The sequence below is a fragment of the Anas platyrhynchos genome, chromosome 27 (genome assembly GCF_047663525.1).
Source record: "Anas platyrhynchos isolate ZD024472 breed Pekin duck chromosome 27, IASCAAS_PekinDuck_T2T, whole genome shotgun sequence".
NCBI classification, from domain to species: Eukaryota; Metazoa; Chordata; class Aves; order Anseriformes; family Anatidae; genus Anas; species Anas platyrhynchos.
Genome location: NC_092613.1, coordinates 2,935,392 through 2,952,716, shown reverse-complemented (window position 1 = coordinate 2,952,716; position 17,325 = coordinate 2,935,392). Strand labels below are relative to the sequence as shown.

At 46.7% G+C, this 17,325-nt stretch overlaps 2 protein-coding genes across 2 annotated transcripts in view; both read left to right on the top strand.

Moving 5' to 3' along the window:
- The window catches only part of LOC113841274 (uncharacterized), a 61,380-nt gene extending 51,390 nt beyond the window's left edge, over positions 1 to 9,990 (top strand). Inside the window, exons 38-39 of the mRNA XM_072028638.1 lie at positions 47 to 6,860; positions 9,477 to 9,990. Coding sequence (XP_071884739.1) covers positions 47 to 238 — 192 coding nt within the window. The 3' untranslated portion in view covers positions 239 to 6,860; positions 9,477 to 9,990. The remainder of the gene's footprint in view (positions 1 to 46; positions 6,861 to 9,476) is intronic.
- A 926-nt stretch (positions 9,991 to 10,916) lies between these two features.
- Positions 10,917 to 17,153, top strand: LOC113840801 (zinc finger CCCH domain-containing protein 11A-like). Its single transcript, XM_038168280.2, has 10 exons — positions 10,917 to 11,530; positions 12,421 to 12,483; positions 12,749 to 12,850; positions 13,054 to 13,119; positions 13,639 to 13,902; positions 14,070 to 14,146; positions 14,849 to 15,038; positions 15,648 to 15,817; positions 16,232 to 16,293; positions 16,839 to 17,153. Exons 1-10 carry the CDS (start codon positions 11,443 to 11,445, stop codon positions 17,104 to 17,106), a joined length of 1,350 nt encoding a protein of 449 aa, XP_038024208.2. The 5' UTR covers positions 10,917 to 11,442; the 3' UTR covers positions 17,107 to 17,153.
- The last annotated feature ends 172 nt before the right edge of the window (positions 17,154 to 17,325 follow it).

Here is a 17,325-nt window from a genome sequence, read left to right as displayed (position 1 = left end):
TCCTCATCTAAAGGAGGGGGAGTGAGAGAGCGGTTGTGGGGTTTAGCTGCCCAGCATGGTAAAACCACCACAGTTGGATACCCGTTCCACAGGGAACGCGCCCTTATCTGCGGATGAAGATTTTGAGAAGCTACTTTGGGAAATCTCAGGAGGCAGACTGGAAGCCGAAATCGACTTAGACCCAGGGAAGGACGAGGATGACCTCCTCCTTGAACTCTCCGAGATGATTGACAGTTGAACCGCGTAGTCCTATGGTATATTTAAAAAAAAAAAAAAAATTAAAACTGTTCTTCTTGTTGGATACCCCGAGGTGATCCTTTTTCTAACTGAGGCTTTGCAATGAGACTTAAAGCACAGTCCGAAGTGGTAGAAATTGGCAGGATCTGCACTCAGTTGTCCTAAATTTCCCTGCTGGTCAGAGTTAAGGTCTTGTGCATCCGTTCTGTAACTATAGGTGGCTACCTTCGATATCGAGAGGACAAAGCACTTCTTTTGGCACAGAAAGATCTCCATTGGCACGCCACGGTGGCTGCAAATCGATCTTCTGATGGAGCGATGCTCTGAAGGCTTAAAGGGAAAGCTTCTTCCTTCCTCCCCCCTTGGCACAACTCGATGTCGGGCACATTGTGAAGCTTCGGTGTTCTGATTTCTCGGACAGTTGATACCCAAATCCTGGAGTTACTATGTCGACTCTTGACTTTTACTTGTGTATGCCATTGTTTTGACTGTACCCGTGTCAGATGATGAAGCTGTAGGGGTGGGAGGGAGCAGAATCGTTATTCCAGTGTGTTGTGGACCACAGTTGCTGCCAGGAGTGGGGGTGGGGGTCAGCCACCCAGCCTTACTTTCAGTTATCAGGGATGATCAACTGGTGAAAAGCAGCAGCTCTGCCATGCGGCTCCGCTACCCCCACTCCCTTCTCTTGTGCTGTACCAAAGTTCCCCCAGGCTTTGGTTGGTGCTTTTTGTTGGTGTGAGGAATCCGGGGCGAGCAGTCGGGACTCTGCCGCAGTCACGGGGTCGATGAAGGGTTGTTTAAGTGCCTCTTGGTTTTAAAAGTTGCTCCCCTGAGCTGCTGGCTCTGCTGCCTGCTACAGCAAATGTTCGGGTGCCATCAGCATCGCGCTTGGGCGTGGGCACTGACCCTGCGGAGGACAGAGCTGAGATTCGGGTGTATTGTGTACCCTGCCACCAGCCATCGATTTGTATTTCTTTTTTTCCCCTAGCAGATCAATTTTGAATTATTTTCCGAACTTTTCGCGGCACGGTAGGCTCTTCCCGCTATGATTTGTGAAGCTGTGGGGGCCCTCAGGCATTTGCTGCTGGCAGAGGAAAAGCGCTTGTCGAATTTGTTGTAAATACTTAATGCTGGGACAAAACCACGCGTCTCTGTGTCGTGGTTTAACCCGGCCGGCAGCTAAACACCACGCAGCCGTTCGCTCACCCTCCCCCCTCCCTCTCTGGGACGGGGGAGAGAAATGGAAAGTGAAGCCCGTGAGTTGAGATAAAGACAGTTTAATAAGAGAGGAAAATAATAATAACAAAATAATAATAACAATAATAACAATAATAATAATATGGTGATAATAGGGAAATAATAATAATATGTACAAACAAGTGATGCACAATGCAATTGCTCACCACTCGCTGACCGATGCCCAGCCTAACCCCGAACAGTCCGGCCCCCTTCCCCCGGTTAGCCACCCCTATATATTGTTTAGCATGACGTCAGATGGTATGGAATACCCCTTTGGCTAGTTTGGGTCACCTGTCCTGGGTCTGTCCCCTCCCAGCTCTTAATGCACCCCCAGCCTGTCCGTTGGCAGGACAGAGCAAAAGGCTGAGATGTCCTTGGCTTAGTATAAGCTCTGCTCTGCAACAATTAAAGCATCGGGGTGTTATCAGCACTCTTCTCATCCTAAGCCAAAACACAGCATTCCACCAGCTACTAGGAAGAAAATTAATTCTGTGCTAACTGAAACCAGGACACTCTGTGTGTGTGTGTGTGTGTGTGTGTGCTGTGACGCCCCGGCCCCACCAGGGAAAACCTTCACCAATGAAACTGCTGCTGGAGCTCACGCAGGCCTTCATCGTGCCGAAGGACTTCACGGGGACTTCTGCCGGCTCCAGGAGAAAAACCAAAAATCAGGACAAGGAGAGCTCAGAGGCTGCGCCCACCTGCCCTCGCTTTCCCTTCACCCCAAGCCCTGCTCTACCATGGTTCAAAGATCAAAGCTGAAATTCCTTGAAGTGGTATATTCTTTATTGCAGCGCTGGATGCACGGGGGATCTCTCCACCTATCGTGCATACCCAAGGCGGAAAGCAGTCTTGAATTTCTACAATCAATCTCTCAATATTCTACAAGCGCCTATACATATTCATTACCTATCCCCGCCTCCCCTCGCTTCTCATGCTAATTAGCCTTTTGGCACCTTTTGCCTGCGTAGAGCCTCCCAAGAATTGTGGGCAGGGGTCTTTGGGAGGAAGACCCCGAGTCTTCCTCACAGTGTACTTTTCACCTTAGGTCAGGAATCTGCTGAGCTGGCATGTTTCTTAATTGCAAGCGCTGGTTGTTTCCAATTCTTCCAGTTGTTGTATCTTTATAATGAATTCCAATGTCCAGTTTTGAGATTTATAGTCCTTCCATTTGTTTCTCTGTCCGTCTGCCGCTTCCTTATCATGAGTTCCAGTGTCTTGTTTCGAGATATACAGTCCTTGTCTGGGGATTGTCCTTGCCTCCCCAATGCCTCCTTAATCAATCCCCCCTTTTCTTTTCCCATGCAAATTCTTTTGCATCAGATGCTTCTATTAGTTGCAGTAACACAACAAAGCAGGCATCTAAACAACATGCACACAAATATTCCTAACACTACTACTGCGATTAGAGCAATGAAAACTTGTTTCAACCATTAGAAATTGGGCAACCAGGAGGTTAACTTATTCCATATTTCACTAAAACTAAACTAAATATGAAAGATCATCTTTACTGCTCTCATGTAGGATCCTTGTCTGCTTCCATATTTCTTCCAGGTCGGTAGAGATCCTTCCACTCTGATCTACATACATACAACAACTTGTGTTTATTACTGTACAGACTCCCCCTTGAGTGGCCAATAACAAGGCTAGGGCCATCCGATTTTGTAATACTACCTGTGATAAACTAGATCTCTCTTCTTGTTGAGCCTTTATAGCATCCGGAATTTTGTTTTCTAACTTCTCTATAATTGCAGAAATATTAACTATTGCCTTTTCCAATTCACTCACTCCTAACCATGGGATAAACCATCGAACAAAACTATGAAAAGCGGTGTGTCTCTCTATCAATGGATTGTTAATTTTTTGTCTCATTCTCCGGATATGATTTCTCAAGTAACCTCGAGGCACTACATCATGTACTGTCATATTGGGGACTACTGCTCCAAGAGTGCAAGTCCCCTTCCAGTTCTCGGGCAAGACCTTACGGGCTGTATCATTGCATAGCCAATACCACCCTTTTCCTTCTGGAACTGGCCAGCTGGTTGAATTTGCCCAACTGCTAGTTGTACTAATATCAATTGTTTGATTACAAGATGTCTGATTTCCCACATAAGTAGTACCCGTATTTATACAATCCTGTTTTCCCATACCCTTAGGCGGGTTACGCCTTTGTACACATACATAGTAAGATTCCAATGGCACGAAGCTACTAACTTCTAGTTCCAAGACTTCTTCATATTTTTGCCCCCAAGATGTGTTTTCCCACAAATCAGTCCAAGATAAGTTTGCAGGCAAGGGAATGCCGATTGTGCTGTACCAAAGTTCCCCCAGGCTTTGGTTGGTGCTTTTTGTTGGTGTGAGGAATCCGGGGCGAGCAGTCGGGACTCTGCCGCAGTCACGGGGTCGATGAAGGGTTGTTTAAGTGCCTCTTGGTTTTAAAAATTGCTCCCCTGAGCTGCTGGCTCTGCTGCCTGCTACAGCAAATGTTCGGGTGCCATCAGCATCGCGCTTGGGCGTGGGCACTGACCCTGCGGAGGACAGAGCTGAGATTCGGGTGTATTGTGTACCCTGCCACCAGCCATTGATTTGTATTTCTTTTTTTCCCCTAGCAGATCAATTTTGAATTATTTTCCGAACTTTTTGCGGCACGGTAGGCTCTTCCCGCTATGATTTGTGAAGCTGTGGGGGCCCTCAGGCATTTGCTGCTGGCAGAGGAAAAGCGCTTGTTGAATTTGTTGTAAATACTTAATGTTGGGACAAAACCACGCGTCTCTGTGTTGAGGGATGGGGATCAAGAAGCAACCCCACTGCTATGCCAGAGTCCCTATAGGCAGTGTGGGTTTTCTCTCTATGCAAGCCTCATTATTCAGAGGCAGAGTATGGCTTCGTCCATTCAAGGTCCAGAATCAGTTGTCAAATGCTAGGCAAAGCCAGTGGCTCCTGGGCTATGTGACAAACTAACCCTAGAGCAAAACTCCTCCTTGTCCTCTTACCTGGGGCCCTTTCTGCGATGCCTTTAGGGTGAGTCAAGGCTATGATCTCCACCTTCTGGGGATGGTGTTTGAGCTATGTCCTACCTCAGTGCTGAGACTCTTTTGCCTCTGTAGAGGCCCTTTGCCATGACACGAGTGACGATGAGAAATAAAATCAACTAGCCTCTGAAACGTTCTTGTTCCCAAGCACAGTTTTTTCACTGGCTTGCTTTAACTCCTAGTTTTTGGCCGAGAAGCTATTGTTTCTCTGTGCCTTTAATAAGAGGCTTTCTCTGGAGCCAAGTCAGGATGGCAAGATTGAGCTGGGCAAGGCTATCGAGGAGGAAATTCAATCTTCCCAGCTGGGTGTCTGACCCTTGGAGCCCGGGCCAACTGATCTGAAGCGGCTGTAAAAGCTTTATTTCGCAGCATCGCTGTCTTCCCTGCTCGCATTCTAGGCACGGTGTTTCTGCTGACAGCATCTTCCACCTCCTCAGCAGAAGCTGCTTCTTTCTTTAAACGTAGTACAGGCTGGACGCAAAGAAATCAACTGTTAGCGGTGCTTTTAGCTATTTAAATGGGGAGAAAACCAGCCAATGTTTATTTCTTTGTCCAGGGCAGCCACGAATGCTTGCGTGACGTGGGCTCCTCTCCCACGTCCTTAATTGCCAAGCCGGTAGCGGCTCTGGTGACGTGTCCCGTGGGTGTCTGTGCAGTGACGGGGCTGCCTCACCCCTGTGTACCCCAGGACAGACATTTGGGGGGCTCTTTGCTGCTACCACAGGGCGCAACCTGCGGGTCCTGGGGCAGGCAGGATGAGTGCTGCTGGGCCCGGAGGGTAGGCCTGGCCTGAGAGGAGACAGTAAAGGAGGCAGGTTTGGGGCTTAAAGCAGGCTTGTCCTGCCCCAGCCTTCTCCGGAACCTGTGTGCCTGGCTCTGGAAAGCCGTGACAAGACATCAAATGACTCGCAGCTTGCCAAGAGAGCTGCGGTGCTGGAGGAATGGCCGCCTCAAGGGGCTGAGGCCAGGCACCATCACGGGCAGGACTCGAGAGACGAGGCACGATCTTGGCACAGACACAGAAGGGAAGGGGAAGCACTGCTCTGCTGGCCCTGAGCGGTGCAGCCCCAGGAGAAAAAAAAAATCTGTGTTTCCTTCCGCTGATGTCCACGCTGAAGGTGCAGAAGGGTTCCGTGCTGTTGCTTGGGTCAGCCTTGTTGCCAGGTTGGGAATGTTTAGCCTCCCGGTGCTTCGGTGCTGTTGGGCTGCACTCAGAGTGTGAGCTCTGGGCGTTATTTCTCAACTACTGCGTTATTGGAGCGTACGGAGCCGAGATATTCTGTGGATAGGTGATTTAAGCCACGTCAGAACCACCGCTGTGGCGTGTGCCAGCGTCGGACGCCCTATCGACTGATCGGGCGGAGCAGGTGAATTGAATTTGGTGCTGGGTGGCGAGGTGGTGTTGGGGGAAGAGCTAGGCTAAGGAGAGCTTCCTCTTGCTCTGCCCCTTCCCATCTCAAATGGCCGCTTCCTGGGGAGATGGGTTCGTTGGGAGGCTAACTACAACGTTACAGTGAGGATGAGGAATCCTCTCTAGTCCCGTAGGTATTTGCTGCCAGGCCGCAGCGTTGATTTCAGAAATTGTATTTACAAAAGGAAAAAGAAAGGAAATCCGTATTCTTTAACATACTCTCTTTTCTCGGAGAGTAGATGTAGGAGCTTCAGCAGTGCCCTTCCTCCCGAAAGGCTTCCCAGTGTCTGCTCAGACACTGAGGAGGAAAATAGAGGAGAGCCACCCGATATAAATAAAGGCAAGAAGGGGTTATGGATTAAGGGAAAACCACTACTTCAAAAATTGGTGCTCTCTACAAACCGGTTAAGGGTTTGGGACCTGCAGGTGCTGCCTCCACCTGTGTGCGTTGCAGTCGTGCCTGTTGCCACTGAGCAAAACGGGGAGAGCTGCTTTGTCGAACGCGGCGTGTTAAAGCACGTGCCACTGCCTGGAAGAAAAGCACGGACTTCCCTCGTGTGGGACTTCTTCCCTAGCCATGTGTGGTTTACCTGATGGTTTCCCATAAGCTGTGAATGTTTAAAAGAAAAAAACCAACAAAACCCAAGACCAACGTTGAGAGTGGTGAGGCAGATCCTCACCTGGGGACTCAGAATCAGCGGTGACATCACCATGCGAAGCATTGTGTGCGCTTCGGGTCGGGGCTGCTGCGAGCCTCGCAGCGGGGAGGGAGAGCGGATGCGGGGTGCCTCTGTGTCAGCCCTCTGCCCTGGTGGCTTCGTGAGCACTGAGAGTTTGACTCCTGTGTTGCCAGCTTTCGCTTCCGCACCTGTGGTGTGGCAGAGCCAGCGAGCTGCTTCCTCAGCTGGAGGAGGAAGAGGAGTGACCTCAACGTTGCCGAGGTAAAGCACAATTCTTGAAAAGATTTGGCAAAGACGTGGGTTGTAGCAGCGCAGCTGCTGCAGCAGATCCTGGAGCATTGGAGAAGACAGAGAGGGGTTTCTTGGTGAAAAGAATGCTGTTAAAAGTGTTTTCATGCCAGAAATGAGGATAAACGCCTCTGTTGTTTGACATCCTCTATTGACCTGGCACATTGGCATTACAGCGTACCTGGCACGCTGTTTGTATTAAAAAAACAGGTATTTTAGTCAGGGCAGGCCAGAAACCTGCCTTGGCACTTGCACATGGCAGCAATGCTTACAGACCCTGCATCCTGGCTGCCAGGCCAGGATCTAAATCCGATGGTGTTGTTGGTAAACTGAAGCTCAGGAAGCGCTTCTGGGTTTTTCTGTACTTCCATGTGAATTTTGACCCTGTGAAGATGGTGTCTTAAGCTATTTTCGGAACAACAAATAGGTTGAAAAGCAGTTTCAGTTTAACATCTGCATGCTTGGGTGTTATTAACAGAGCTTTGTATACTGAGCTGGTGCTTGGTAGGAGAAAAAACATAAACCTTACCTGGGAAACTTGGACCCCCTCAGCTACATGCTGCTATGAGGAAACTCAGATGTAAGAACACACTTAAATAACACATCAGCAGAGCTGTTGTGCTCCTGACCACCAAAGGCACCTTTTTCCAACACCGTCGTACTGGAAGTTGATGCAGCTGGTTCCATCCGTAACGTGGGACTGTAGAGTGCTGTAACAGAAATATTTTTTCACAGCTTTGGAGAAAGTGAAGCAGAGAAAACCACACATAACCACTGATAGCTGGACCCCAAACTGCCACAGACTGACAGTGATGCCCACTGGATATCTCCTGAGACCCTGCTGCCTTCTGCCTGCTCCAGCAGAAGTCCCGTTTGAATTAGCCAGCAGGTCCCTCTGAGTGGCTTTGCTAAAACTCCCGCCGTAGGAAGTATCCTACGGGAGCCAAGTTGCTAAACTGATGGGTGGGTTTCCCTTAACCCCCTCACCCCTGACTTCCCAGCTCCTGACGACACTGCCAACGTGTGCAGTGTCACCGTGTGCCAACTAGGTGCCAGCTGCCATGGTTTGTATATTGTAAAAGGAGTGATTTGGGACTCGTGAGCACTGAGAACAGGTTAGCAATTGCTTAAGAGCTTTACTTGTGTCGCTCTGGGGCAGGGAGATGGGTGAAACATCTTAGGCTTGAAAGTGATTCCCTGCAGAGTGACGTGCTCAGATCTGCACAACAGATCTGTCGTTCTGGTCACCTTATTAGATCCCTGCTTGAGAGGGTGCTTGCAAGAATCGATTCCTCTTCACCTTGATGTGTCAAGCTAAAGAGAAATCCGTGCCGAAGCACTGTCTGATCAGACGAGTGCCTCGGTTCAGGATTGTTCTTTGACAGCTGCAGAAACACCAGGACAGTCGGCGCCTTCAGGAACAGATTAATTTGATCTTGAGGCTGTCATAAAACAGGTCCCTGAAGTTTGAAGACTCTTCCAATAGTTTGGGCCAGCAAGGAGCAGCTGTAGCTGGCGGCTGCGGTAACTCGGGGCTCAGAGTCTCAGAGAGCGTGGTGAAAGGTGACCCCCAGCTGGCTGCTGGAGGAAGCTGAGGCAGCGTTCAGCTCTAACCTTTGCCTTCTTGGCTGGCATCTTTGCACTTCTGCTGTCAGTGGGTGTTGAGTGTCCTTCCCCCCAGCCTCAGAACATGCCCTCAGATGTAGGCAGCGTTTAGCAGCTAGAATTCACTCCAATATAAAGAGTACAAATCATGCGTTTTCTGCTTTTGCTTTGGAACTCTTAGCTTGAGGTTTTCCTGCAGGCCATGAGGTTTCTTGCAGCAGCAGGGAGGAGTTCTGTTAGCAAGAGGCTGTTCTGTGCTTCGACTGTGGGAAGATGAATGGTTCCCTGTGCACCGTTAACTAGAACTTGACACCTAGCACACCGCACTTGCAGCCTGTGGGGTGCTTTAACAAGCAGGTAAATCAGCAGAGGCTGTTTTGCAGCCGGGGTGATGCTGGCTGATTAAAAAGCAGGGGCAGAACACGGAGTTTCTGGTGTTTGTTCTTGCTTGTCATCCGACTCTCCACTTCCACTGTTCTTTAAAAAAAAAAAACAAAAACAAACAAAAAAACCAAGGGGTAAGCATCTTAATATCATTATTATAAATGGAAGGCACAAAACAAGCCAGCAACAGAGACTGTCTAAGAGAAATACTTGGTGCTTTATAAACAAACAAGGAAGTACCCTTAGGTGGGTGTGATAATCCTCCTCTAATGCGTTTTTGGAGTGCAAAAATAGATTTGTTCCTTTCTTGCTCTTCTCTCCAGGACAAAGGCAGAATAGCCAACTGCAAAGATAGACCAGGGAGGTCCATTTGTTCCATACTGAGAAAGACAAGCCTGTAAAACAAACTAGACAGATTTTCTTTGTGTTATTTATCTTCCTTCAGCAAAGGCAAAGCTTATGACACCTGTTGGTGTGTATTTCCAGAATTTGGGAAAAAGGCTTTGCTCTCTTTGAGAGACTGATAACTTGATTTGATCAACTGAAGAAAGCTGGAAAACTGTTCGTTCCTCATTATTTTTCGCTTGTTACTTTCTTTAGGGTTACTTTTAAAAAGAAGATTTCCCTGCTCACAAGCCAGTAGAAGACTTTCAGCCCAAGCAAGGGTGAAGACAGCTCTCTCCAAGAGCAGAGGAAGTCCCTGTGGAGAGAAGCCGAGCTTGTTAGCAGAACTCGTCGGCATGTCTAAACAAGGAGACGATTGCTACTTCTATTTCTATTCTACCTGTACCAAGGTATGGCTGGCTTTCCTTTGCTTTGCTTTGTTTCCCCATTTTTTTCAGGAAGGAGTAGATTAGGAGGAGGAAGCACACTGGTCTGTGGTTAACTTGAGAACCAGAGAGATTCTGAATTCAGTTGTAGCAACATTAGGCAGCAGCATGGCCATTTTTGAGGCTGTACTCTCTTTTCCTTGTTGGTTTCCTTTTGGTTCCAGGGAGACAAATGTGCCTACCGCCACTGCGAAGCTGCTCTGGGCAATGAGACGGTCTGCAAGCTGTGGCAGGAGGGTCGTTGTTTCAGGAATGTCTGCCGATTCAGACACATGGAAATTGACGTGAGTGCCTAAGGATGTGTTCTCAAAATAAATCAACAAAAGCCTTTTTCAGTGCCCTAGGTGGACTGATTGTGCTTTTGCAGGATAGATTCGTTTGCTTCCAAATCCTACTGGTTTCTGTTACCAAGAGAGGGGGTGGGAGGAAGCAGAGGGAAATAAAATCAATGCCTTAGGTATGTCTTAGCAAGATATATATGTGTTTTTTTTTTATTAGATGCTGACAGTTTTCTCAACAGATGCAGAATAGCTGTTAAATAGACTGCTAAAACCTGCTGGAGCAGGGGGGTAATAAACAGGCTGTTCTATCCTCATGGGAGCAGGCTTGATAAGGAACTCTCAGGTCTCTTCTGAGCCACAGTCCTTCAGCTAACGCTGTTCTAGCTGCCTGGGGTAGGAAGTGGGGAAAGTTAAAGGTGCAGAAGAACTAAGTCTCCAAGAAGTAGTTCTAGACAGGGTTAACCTAGGCAATTTCGGATGTTCTTTTTCCCTCTGAATAGTCCTAGTATAATCCTAGGTGTATTAGTTTAACCCACCCTCAACTGATGTCTGCGAGTGCCTGTCTTCTCAAACTGAATGATGACAAATCTAAATGTGCATAGTGGTTGCAGCTTATGCAAACTTTGTGAATATGCCCAGAAATACTCCACTTAACTGAGAACCTGACCTTTGGAATGATGTTTCAGCACTGTGTTGTGACAGCTGTCATGATCTGGAGCTGTGCATCTCTTTGCAAGCCTCAGGTGCGTGTTATCACGAGCTTTTCTTTCTTTCTGTCTTCAGAAAAAGCGCAGTGAGATTCCTTGCTACTGGGAGAACCAGCCGGGAGGCTGTCAGAAAGCCAACTGTGCTTTTCATCATGCAAAGGGACGTTACATCGATGGACAATTCTTCCCACCAAGCAAGAGTGAGTTTAGGTCCTTTTTCTTTAAGCGCTGAAGACTTAATGTTGAGTATTACTTAGTGGGTGCCAATCCTGTAGGGGGCATCAGGTAACTGTTCATTTGTGAGTGCAGGAAAAGGTCTGCAGTCATAGGTGGTCAGTTAAACCGAGTGTACTGCTGGTGTTTGTTTTCTGCTTTCGTGCTCGGCTTCTCTTTGCTTTGTGTGATGTTTGCCTTGCAGTTTGCTTCCTGTTGTTTCATCTTTTGCTGGGTGGTAGGGAGATGTGTTGTTGTTCGAAGGGAAGTCATTGTTCCCGGTGTAAACAGTGATGGGATGGGCAAAAGGAGATGCTGAATTCGTTGTCTGTGCGGGTTATCTGCCTTTCCTACCATCTCTTTGCATTGTGGTCAAAGTTTTAAACTGCCATATTACCGATGATCCTCCTCTTCCTCTAGCTACACTGCCAAGTCCGCCTGAGTCCGCGGACGATGATTTGAAAGTGGCTCAGATGTCACTGCAGCAAAAGAAACTTTCTGTCCAGTCAAATCCCTCTCCACAGCTAAGGGGGTGATGAAAGTGGAAAACTCTGAAAATGTCCCAAGCCCTACACACCCTCCAGTTGTAATCAATGCTGCAGATGATGATGAAGATGATGATGGTGAGCATGTGTTGGTTCTTGGAAGGAATTTGTGCTGTAAATGATTGTGTTAAATCTTTGGTTCTTGAAGGAATCTGTGCTGTACATGAATGTCTAAATCACAGATGACCCGAGGTCTGACTAGCGATAGGGCAGGCAGTCTGGCCAGGTCACTGGTGGCTTTGTCTGGCAGTCAGTGGACAGAACCTGAAACGTTGGAGGAAAGCTTAGAACCACTCCTGCTTTAGCTGGTCTGTTGTGTAAAGTTCTGTGTGAAACTAGGAAGGAAATTTCTTATTCCTGTCTGAAGAGCAACGTGTTGTGTAGTAGTTAAAGCTGCAGAGAGAATCTAGAGTCCTAGATGTTTTGTCCTAGTGTATTCTACTTAGGAGTTCAATAGGGGGGTAACTGAAAAACAGAAGAGTAACGAGAAGAAAGAGCTGTAGAAGACAGTGCTATATAAGAAGCAATTTCTGAAGCATTAAAGAGGCTGACAGTGGCAGGTGTGGACACAGTATGACAGGAGTTTGTGTATAAATTGTTTAGAGCCGTGCAAATGCCTTTTAAAGGGAAAAAAGTACTTTTACTCGTAGACTTTCACCTTAGAAAGGACTATTTCTCAGCATTTGTACCTAATAATATTCTGCTTGCTTATGCAGCTTTGTTCTGCACAAAGTATAGCTGTCAAGCAGACTCAGATTCACGCTCTACTATCTCAGCTGGAATTTGGAGGAAGCACTGAGACTCTTAAGATTTTTTTTCTATGTTAATTACAGTTAAAATATGAGTTTATGTGGTTTAGCTGTCAAAACAGTGTCTGACTGGGTTTTTTGGGACATGGGCTAACAGGATAATATTTCTGTTGGCTACTGGTTTCTGTGAAATAGAAAAAAAATTCCCTTTTGTTTTAGGGGAGGAACCTGTGGTTCGACTAGATCTTGCTGATAGACAAGGAAAACGGAAAGCCTCCGCAGGTAAGAACTTTTTATGAGCTTTGACGTAGGTGCTGCCTTCTATATATGACTGCATTAAAGAGTATTTTTGAGGTATGAAAGGAAAATACATTGCAGTGGAGATCTGTGTTGACTGCAGAAATGGAAAAAAAAAATAAAAAAAATCATTTAGCAGCTGAAAGGCAATTCTCTGAAAATATGCTTGAAAAATAGAAGCTTATTGTTGACTGTTCTCAAACCTTCCTGCAAAGAAAAGTTCTTACAATATTCCTTGTTTTCTCTGAAGATGATGTAAGCACCGTTCCAGTGAAGCGCAGCCTTGCTGAAAGGCTGGGGAAGAAGGTAGAGGCTCCGGGAAATGCTGACAAAGCCCCCAAGAGAGATCCAGGTACTGAACAGGCATCTGGAATGGATTCCTGGGTTTTGTATTTAGTCTTTCTGTTTGTCCTTTTCCAGTGATGTTTCTTTTTGCATGTTGGCTGAGGTCGTAATCACTGGGATTCAAAGTTACCTTTCCTGTCTTGTTTTGAACTGTGAACCTGAAGTTGACATTCTGCAGCCTCCCTAATTCGTTCTGTTTCTGTTTTGCAGTTCAAGTTGCCAAGTCTCTGAAGGACAGGCTGGGATTACCTCCTAAACAGACCAGCACTGAGAGAGGTAACAGCTAGATATTAAATATGCTTTCTCCTCCTTCCTTTCCATGAACTTGGACTGCTTTCATCCATCCCTAAAAACTAATGTAAACGAAAACAAAGAACTGATGCCTCTTGCTTGAGTGCTGAAGCTCTTCTGACAGCCACTATCAGAAATCTGGCTCTAGGTGTGTGTTTCTTTTCTACTTGTGCCTTGTCAAGGTTTTTAGCTGCTTCTGTGAACCGTTACGTACCATTAGAATAGAACCACTGCCAGGAGCAGGAATTTGAAATGCAGTCTGAAAAAGTAATAAAGTAAAGCAGCATTTCTGTGTAGCAGTTCTCTCTGGGTAGGGCTGGTCTTCAAAATACAAGTGGCTCAGAGGAGGAGGAGAATGTTGTTCTAAGGATATTGTTCTAAGATGCATTATTGGGAACACTCCAGATTAGTTTTCCTTAGTGCTCTGACAAATTTTGGAGACTTAAAATATTGCTGGACTCTCTTGAAATGTTGGTGCTTCTCCTCATTTCTTGATGATGACAGGGAAGGCTGCTAAGCCGATGGGAGAGATCCATGTGAAAACACTGGAGGAAATCCGTCGTGAGAAAGCTCTTCAGAGACGCGAAACTCAAGCCAAAGGCGAGGCTGAAGGGCATGGTAAAACTGAAGATTCCAGCGCAGGGGCAAGACCTGCTCGTGCAGGTCGCATCAAAACTTTCCCTGAAGCCTTGTCTGAAAACAAGAATAATCGCTTGGTAGAAGAGAAGAAAAAAGCAGGAGAATCCCCTAGCAAGAGCAAAATTCAGGGTGAGTCCAAGAAGCAGCTCGCTCTGTCCGGGCGAATGGATTGCACATTGTAGCCTTTCTCTCTCTCTCTCATGGGACACGAGGATGCACAGATGCTCAAAGGAAACAAGTACCCAGCTTTCTTTATTTCTGCCGTTGACAAAACTTTTTTTTGTCTTTTTTTAAAGCACCTGAAAAAGAAGAAAAGAAGGCAGTGAAATTGAACCGGCCTTTTCCTACCCTTTCCTCTGTAGCTGATGTACGGGTGAGTCCTCTGTGAAGACACACATCCATTCGTACAATTTCTGATAATTCTGCCAAGTTTTGTTACTCACCGTGTGCCACCCTCTTGAGTGTGTTCTTACCCTTCAGCACCTGGTAGGAGCTGCAGTGCAGTCTAAATCCTATCGCCAGCAGCATTTCCAGACAACTCTGTAATCCCCAAACTTGGAATCAGTCTGTTTATACCACAGCAACAAAGAAACCCTGTTAGCACCAGCTGAAATCTACACGGTTAACGTGGAGGGAATTCTTTTTGTTCTTACTGACTTGAGCTGTCAGACGTGAAGGATTTAATACGGAAGGCCAGAGTTCTGTGTTGAAGGAAATCAGTCTGTCAGTGGATACTGTATAGGGGAACTTGTATGACTTTCTGCTGCTTAAAAAGAATGTGATAAATAGATGTACAGCAGAACACCCTAGCTGTTTAAAGAAGCTTGCCACAGTGGATATTGCAGATATGCGAGACTGTGTCCATAGTAAAGCATGGCTCTTGTTACATGCAGAATTTTATGGAAAAAAAAAAACCACAAAAACAACAACAGTAACCTGAAGGATATTAATATGCTGTTCCACATCAAGACCATTTTGGAGGGATTGCTGATCAGATTTTCTTAACGAAATCTCCACGCACGGATTTTTTTATTTTTTTTTGTCCTATTCATGCACTACTTTTCTTTCCTTCTAGCCCACGCAGCAGAGTGGAACTCGTAAATGTCCAGAGAAGAGCTTTGAAGAGAGCCGTTGGGAGAAGTGGCAACAGCGAGAACAAGAGAAGCTTCGGAAGGAGGAAGCTGCTGTCAAATCTACTGCTGGCTTCTTTAATACTGAACCAGCAGGGAAAGTGGCAGCTCAATTTCAGGGCCAGGAAGCTAAAAGTAAGTGTTGAAGGTTAAGAGTTCCTTAGGTTGTCTTCTGAAATACAGACAGAAGATGACGATTCTCATGCTGTAACTCTGGCTGGGTGCATTTTGCCACGCAATGCTACGAAGCGAAGTGTGTACTTTCTTTTTCTTAGTTTGTTTCTTTTCCTGCCAGCCAGATGTTAGGTAAGGAACGGGAGACTAGAAAATGACACGACAAATTTGGACGGTGTAGAACAACTTAACTGTGGGACATCACTGCAAGGGAGAGGAAGCTGGTACAACAGTTGCATACACTCTTGTCCTACTCTAACTGCTGCTTTTTCCTTTCCTAGAGGGAGCAGGACTTTAACTATAAAAGCTGTCTAGATTTGTGAACCTAGCTGGCACTTAGGATTGCTATGTGTCTGAGGTTTCCCTTGTCCTGGATTATTATTTACTGTAGCTATTGGGTTTCTTTGTTCCTTTGTATGGATTGTTGGTAGACAGAGTTTACTATGTGGAAAACATTCCTGAGAATCCAGGCAATGGCGGTGTAGAAGGACTGTGGAAATGATGAAGAGAACCTGGATTTTTCCTGAGGCGGAGCAAGACTGTATCAGTTCTCTCTTCCTTTTACTCTAGCCAACTTGATGACATCTGCGAAGCCTTCGGGTGGGAAAGTCACTTTCCCCAAGAAGAAGGCACTGAAACGTAAGGCACCTGGGAGTTATCCCTCTGCCGTAGCAGCTGTGGAACTACGGACTGCCTTTGCTGCTGACATGATGGGACCTCCAGCCAAAAAAGCAGCCATGGTAAGGCCAGGGGCTAATGCAGAGATGGATCCCTTGTTAAATTTCTACCCTCCTCTAGGAGAAAAGGTGGAAAACTCAAACGTTCTGCAGGCCTTCTATTTCCTTTTAAATCCGGGAGCTGTCTCCAGGATGCTTGTAGAACCCTTCTGTATTTAGGAGATGAATGGCACTCTTGAACCGGTACTCTGATGCTGTGATTTCTCTGGTGTGGGGGATTTTGTCCATTAATGCCATGTTCTTAAAAGACACAAGAGCATGAGTAACGTCCAGGTGAATGTGAACTTTCTTCAGGAGCACCTTGGTTTTGTATTTTGGCCACGGCTCCGCAATGCCAGAGGAGAAGCAGTGTGGAGGAAAAAGCTATTAAGGAATCTTTTACCCATGTGTCATAAATACTGTTTTGCTGCTTTCTAGGGTGTTTCAGACGTGCCGGAGCACATCCCAGCCATCAGACTTGAAGAAAATCCCCCAAACAGGTGACAACCCCAACTTGTTCTTTTTCTTAATCAGTGTATATCCCCAGGGAAACGTACGTTCTGTCACATGTGGGAAAAAATGAGGGTTCTGAGATAATTAAAGCCAAAATCCATCAAAGGAATAAGTCACCTGAAACCACTTTCTAGCAGGAAATCTAGCAGGATTGCTTAATTCGGCTTTCTTTAAATGCTGCAAGTCAGCACAGCTTTCCAGTGACTTCTTGGGTTGTCTGAATACCTGAACGAGGAGGAGGTGAAGTTCTACTTCCTCGTGAGGTGATAGATGAGGAGTAGTGTCCTCTGCCTTTTGGTCCTCAAGAATGCCACCTCAACTCCAGGTGCCCTGCCTTCACGGATAAACCCCCAGACTTAAAAATGTAGCTGGTAACACATCGGGCTCTAAATGTAGCCCTGGGTCGATTGATAACAATCCCTGTGTAAGATTGAAGCGTAGGAGGGCTTGCCTACAGTTTGAAGAGCCGGTTTGCAGAAAACGGATTTCCCGTTAAAAAATGGCATATCCTGATTGTTCTTGCTCTCCCAAGACCTGAAGTGCGTCTTGGAAGCCCGGCAAGATTTGAGGAGCAGATGGAAATCGATCTCGAGACCTCGACCTCAGCTTCTTCCCAGCTAGAAGAGGCACGCACACGCCAGCTGAGTTCCGCGGGGAACGCGCCCTTATCTGCGGATGAAGATTTTGAGAAGCTACTATGGGAAATCTCAGGAGGCAGACTGGAAGCCGAAATTGACTTAGACCCAGGGAAGGACGAGGATGACCTCCTCCTTGAACTCTCCGAGATGATTGACAGTTGAACCGCGTAGTCCTATGGTATATTTAAAAATTAAAAAATTAAACTGTTCTTCTTGTTGGTGTACTGGGTCTGGCTGGAATGTTAACTTTCCCGGCAGCAGCCCATACACTGCCGTACTCTGTACTTGTAGCTGGAACAACAGATTTATCACAGCAGTGTTGTGTCTATTGCTGAGCTGTGGTGGCACAGTATTGGGCCTTTCTCTAACCCTCCTAGGGGA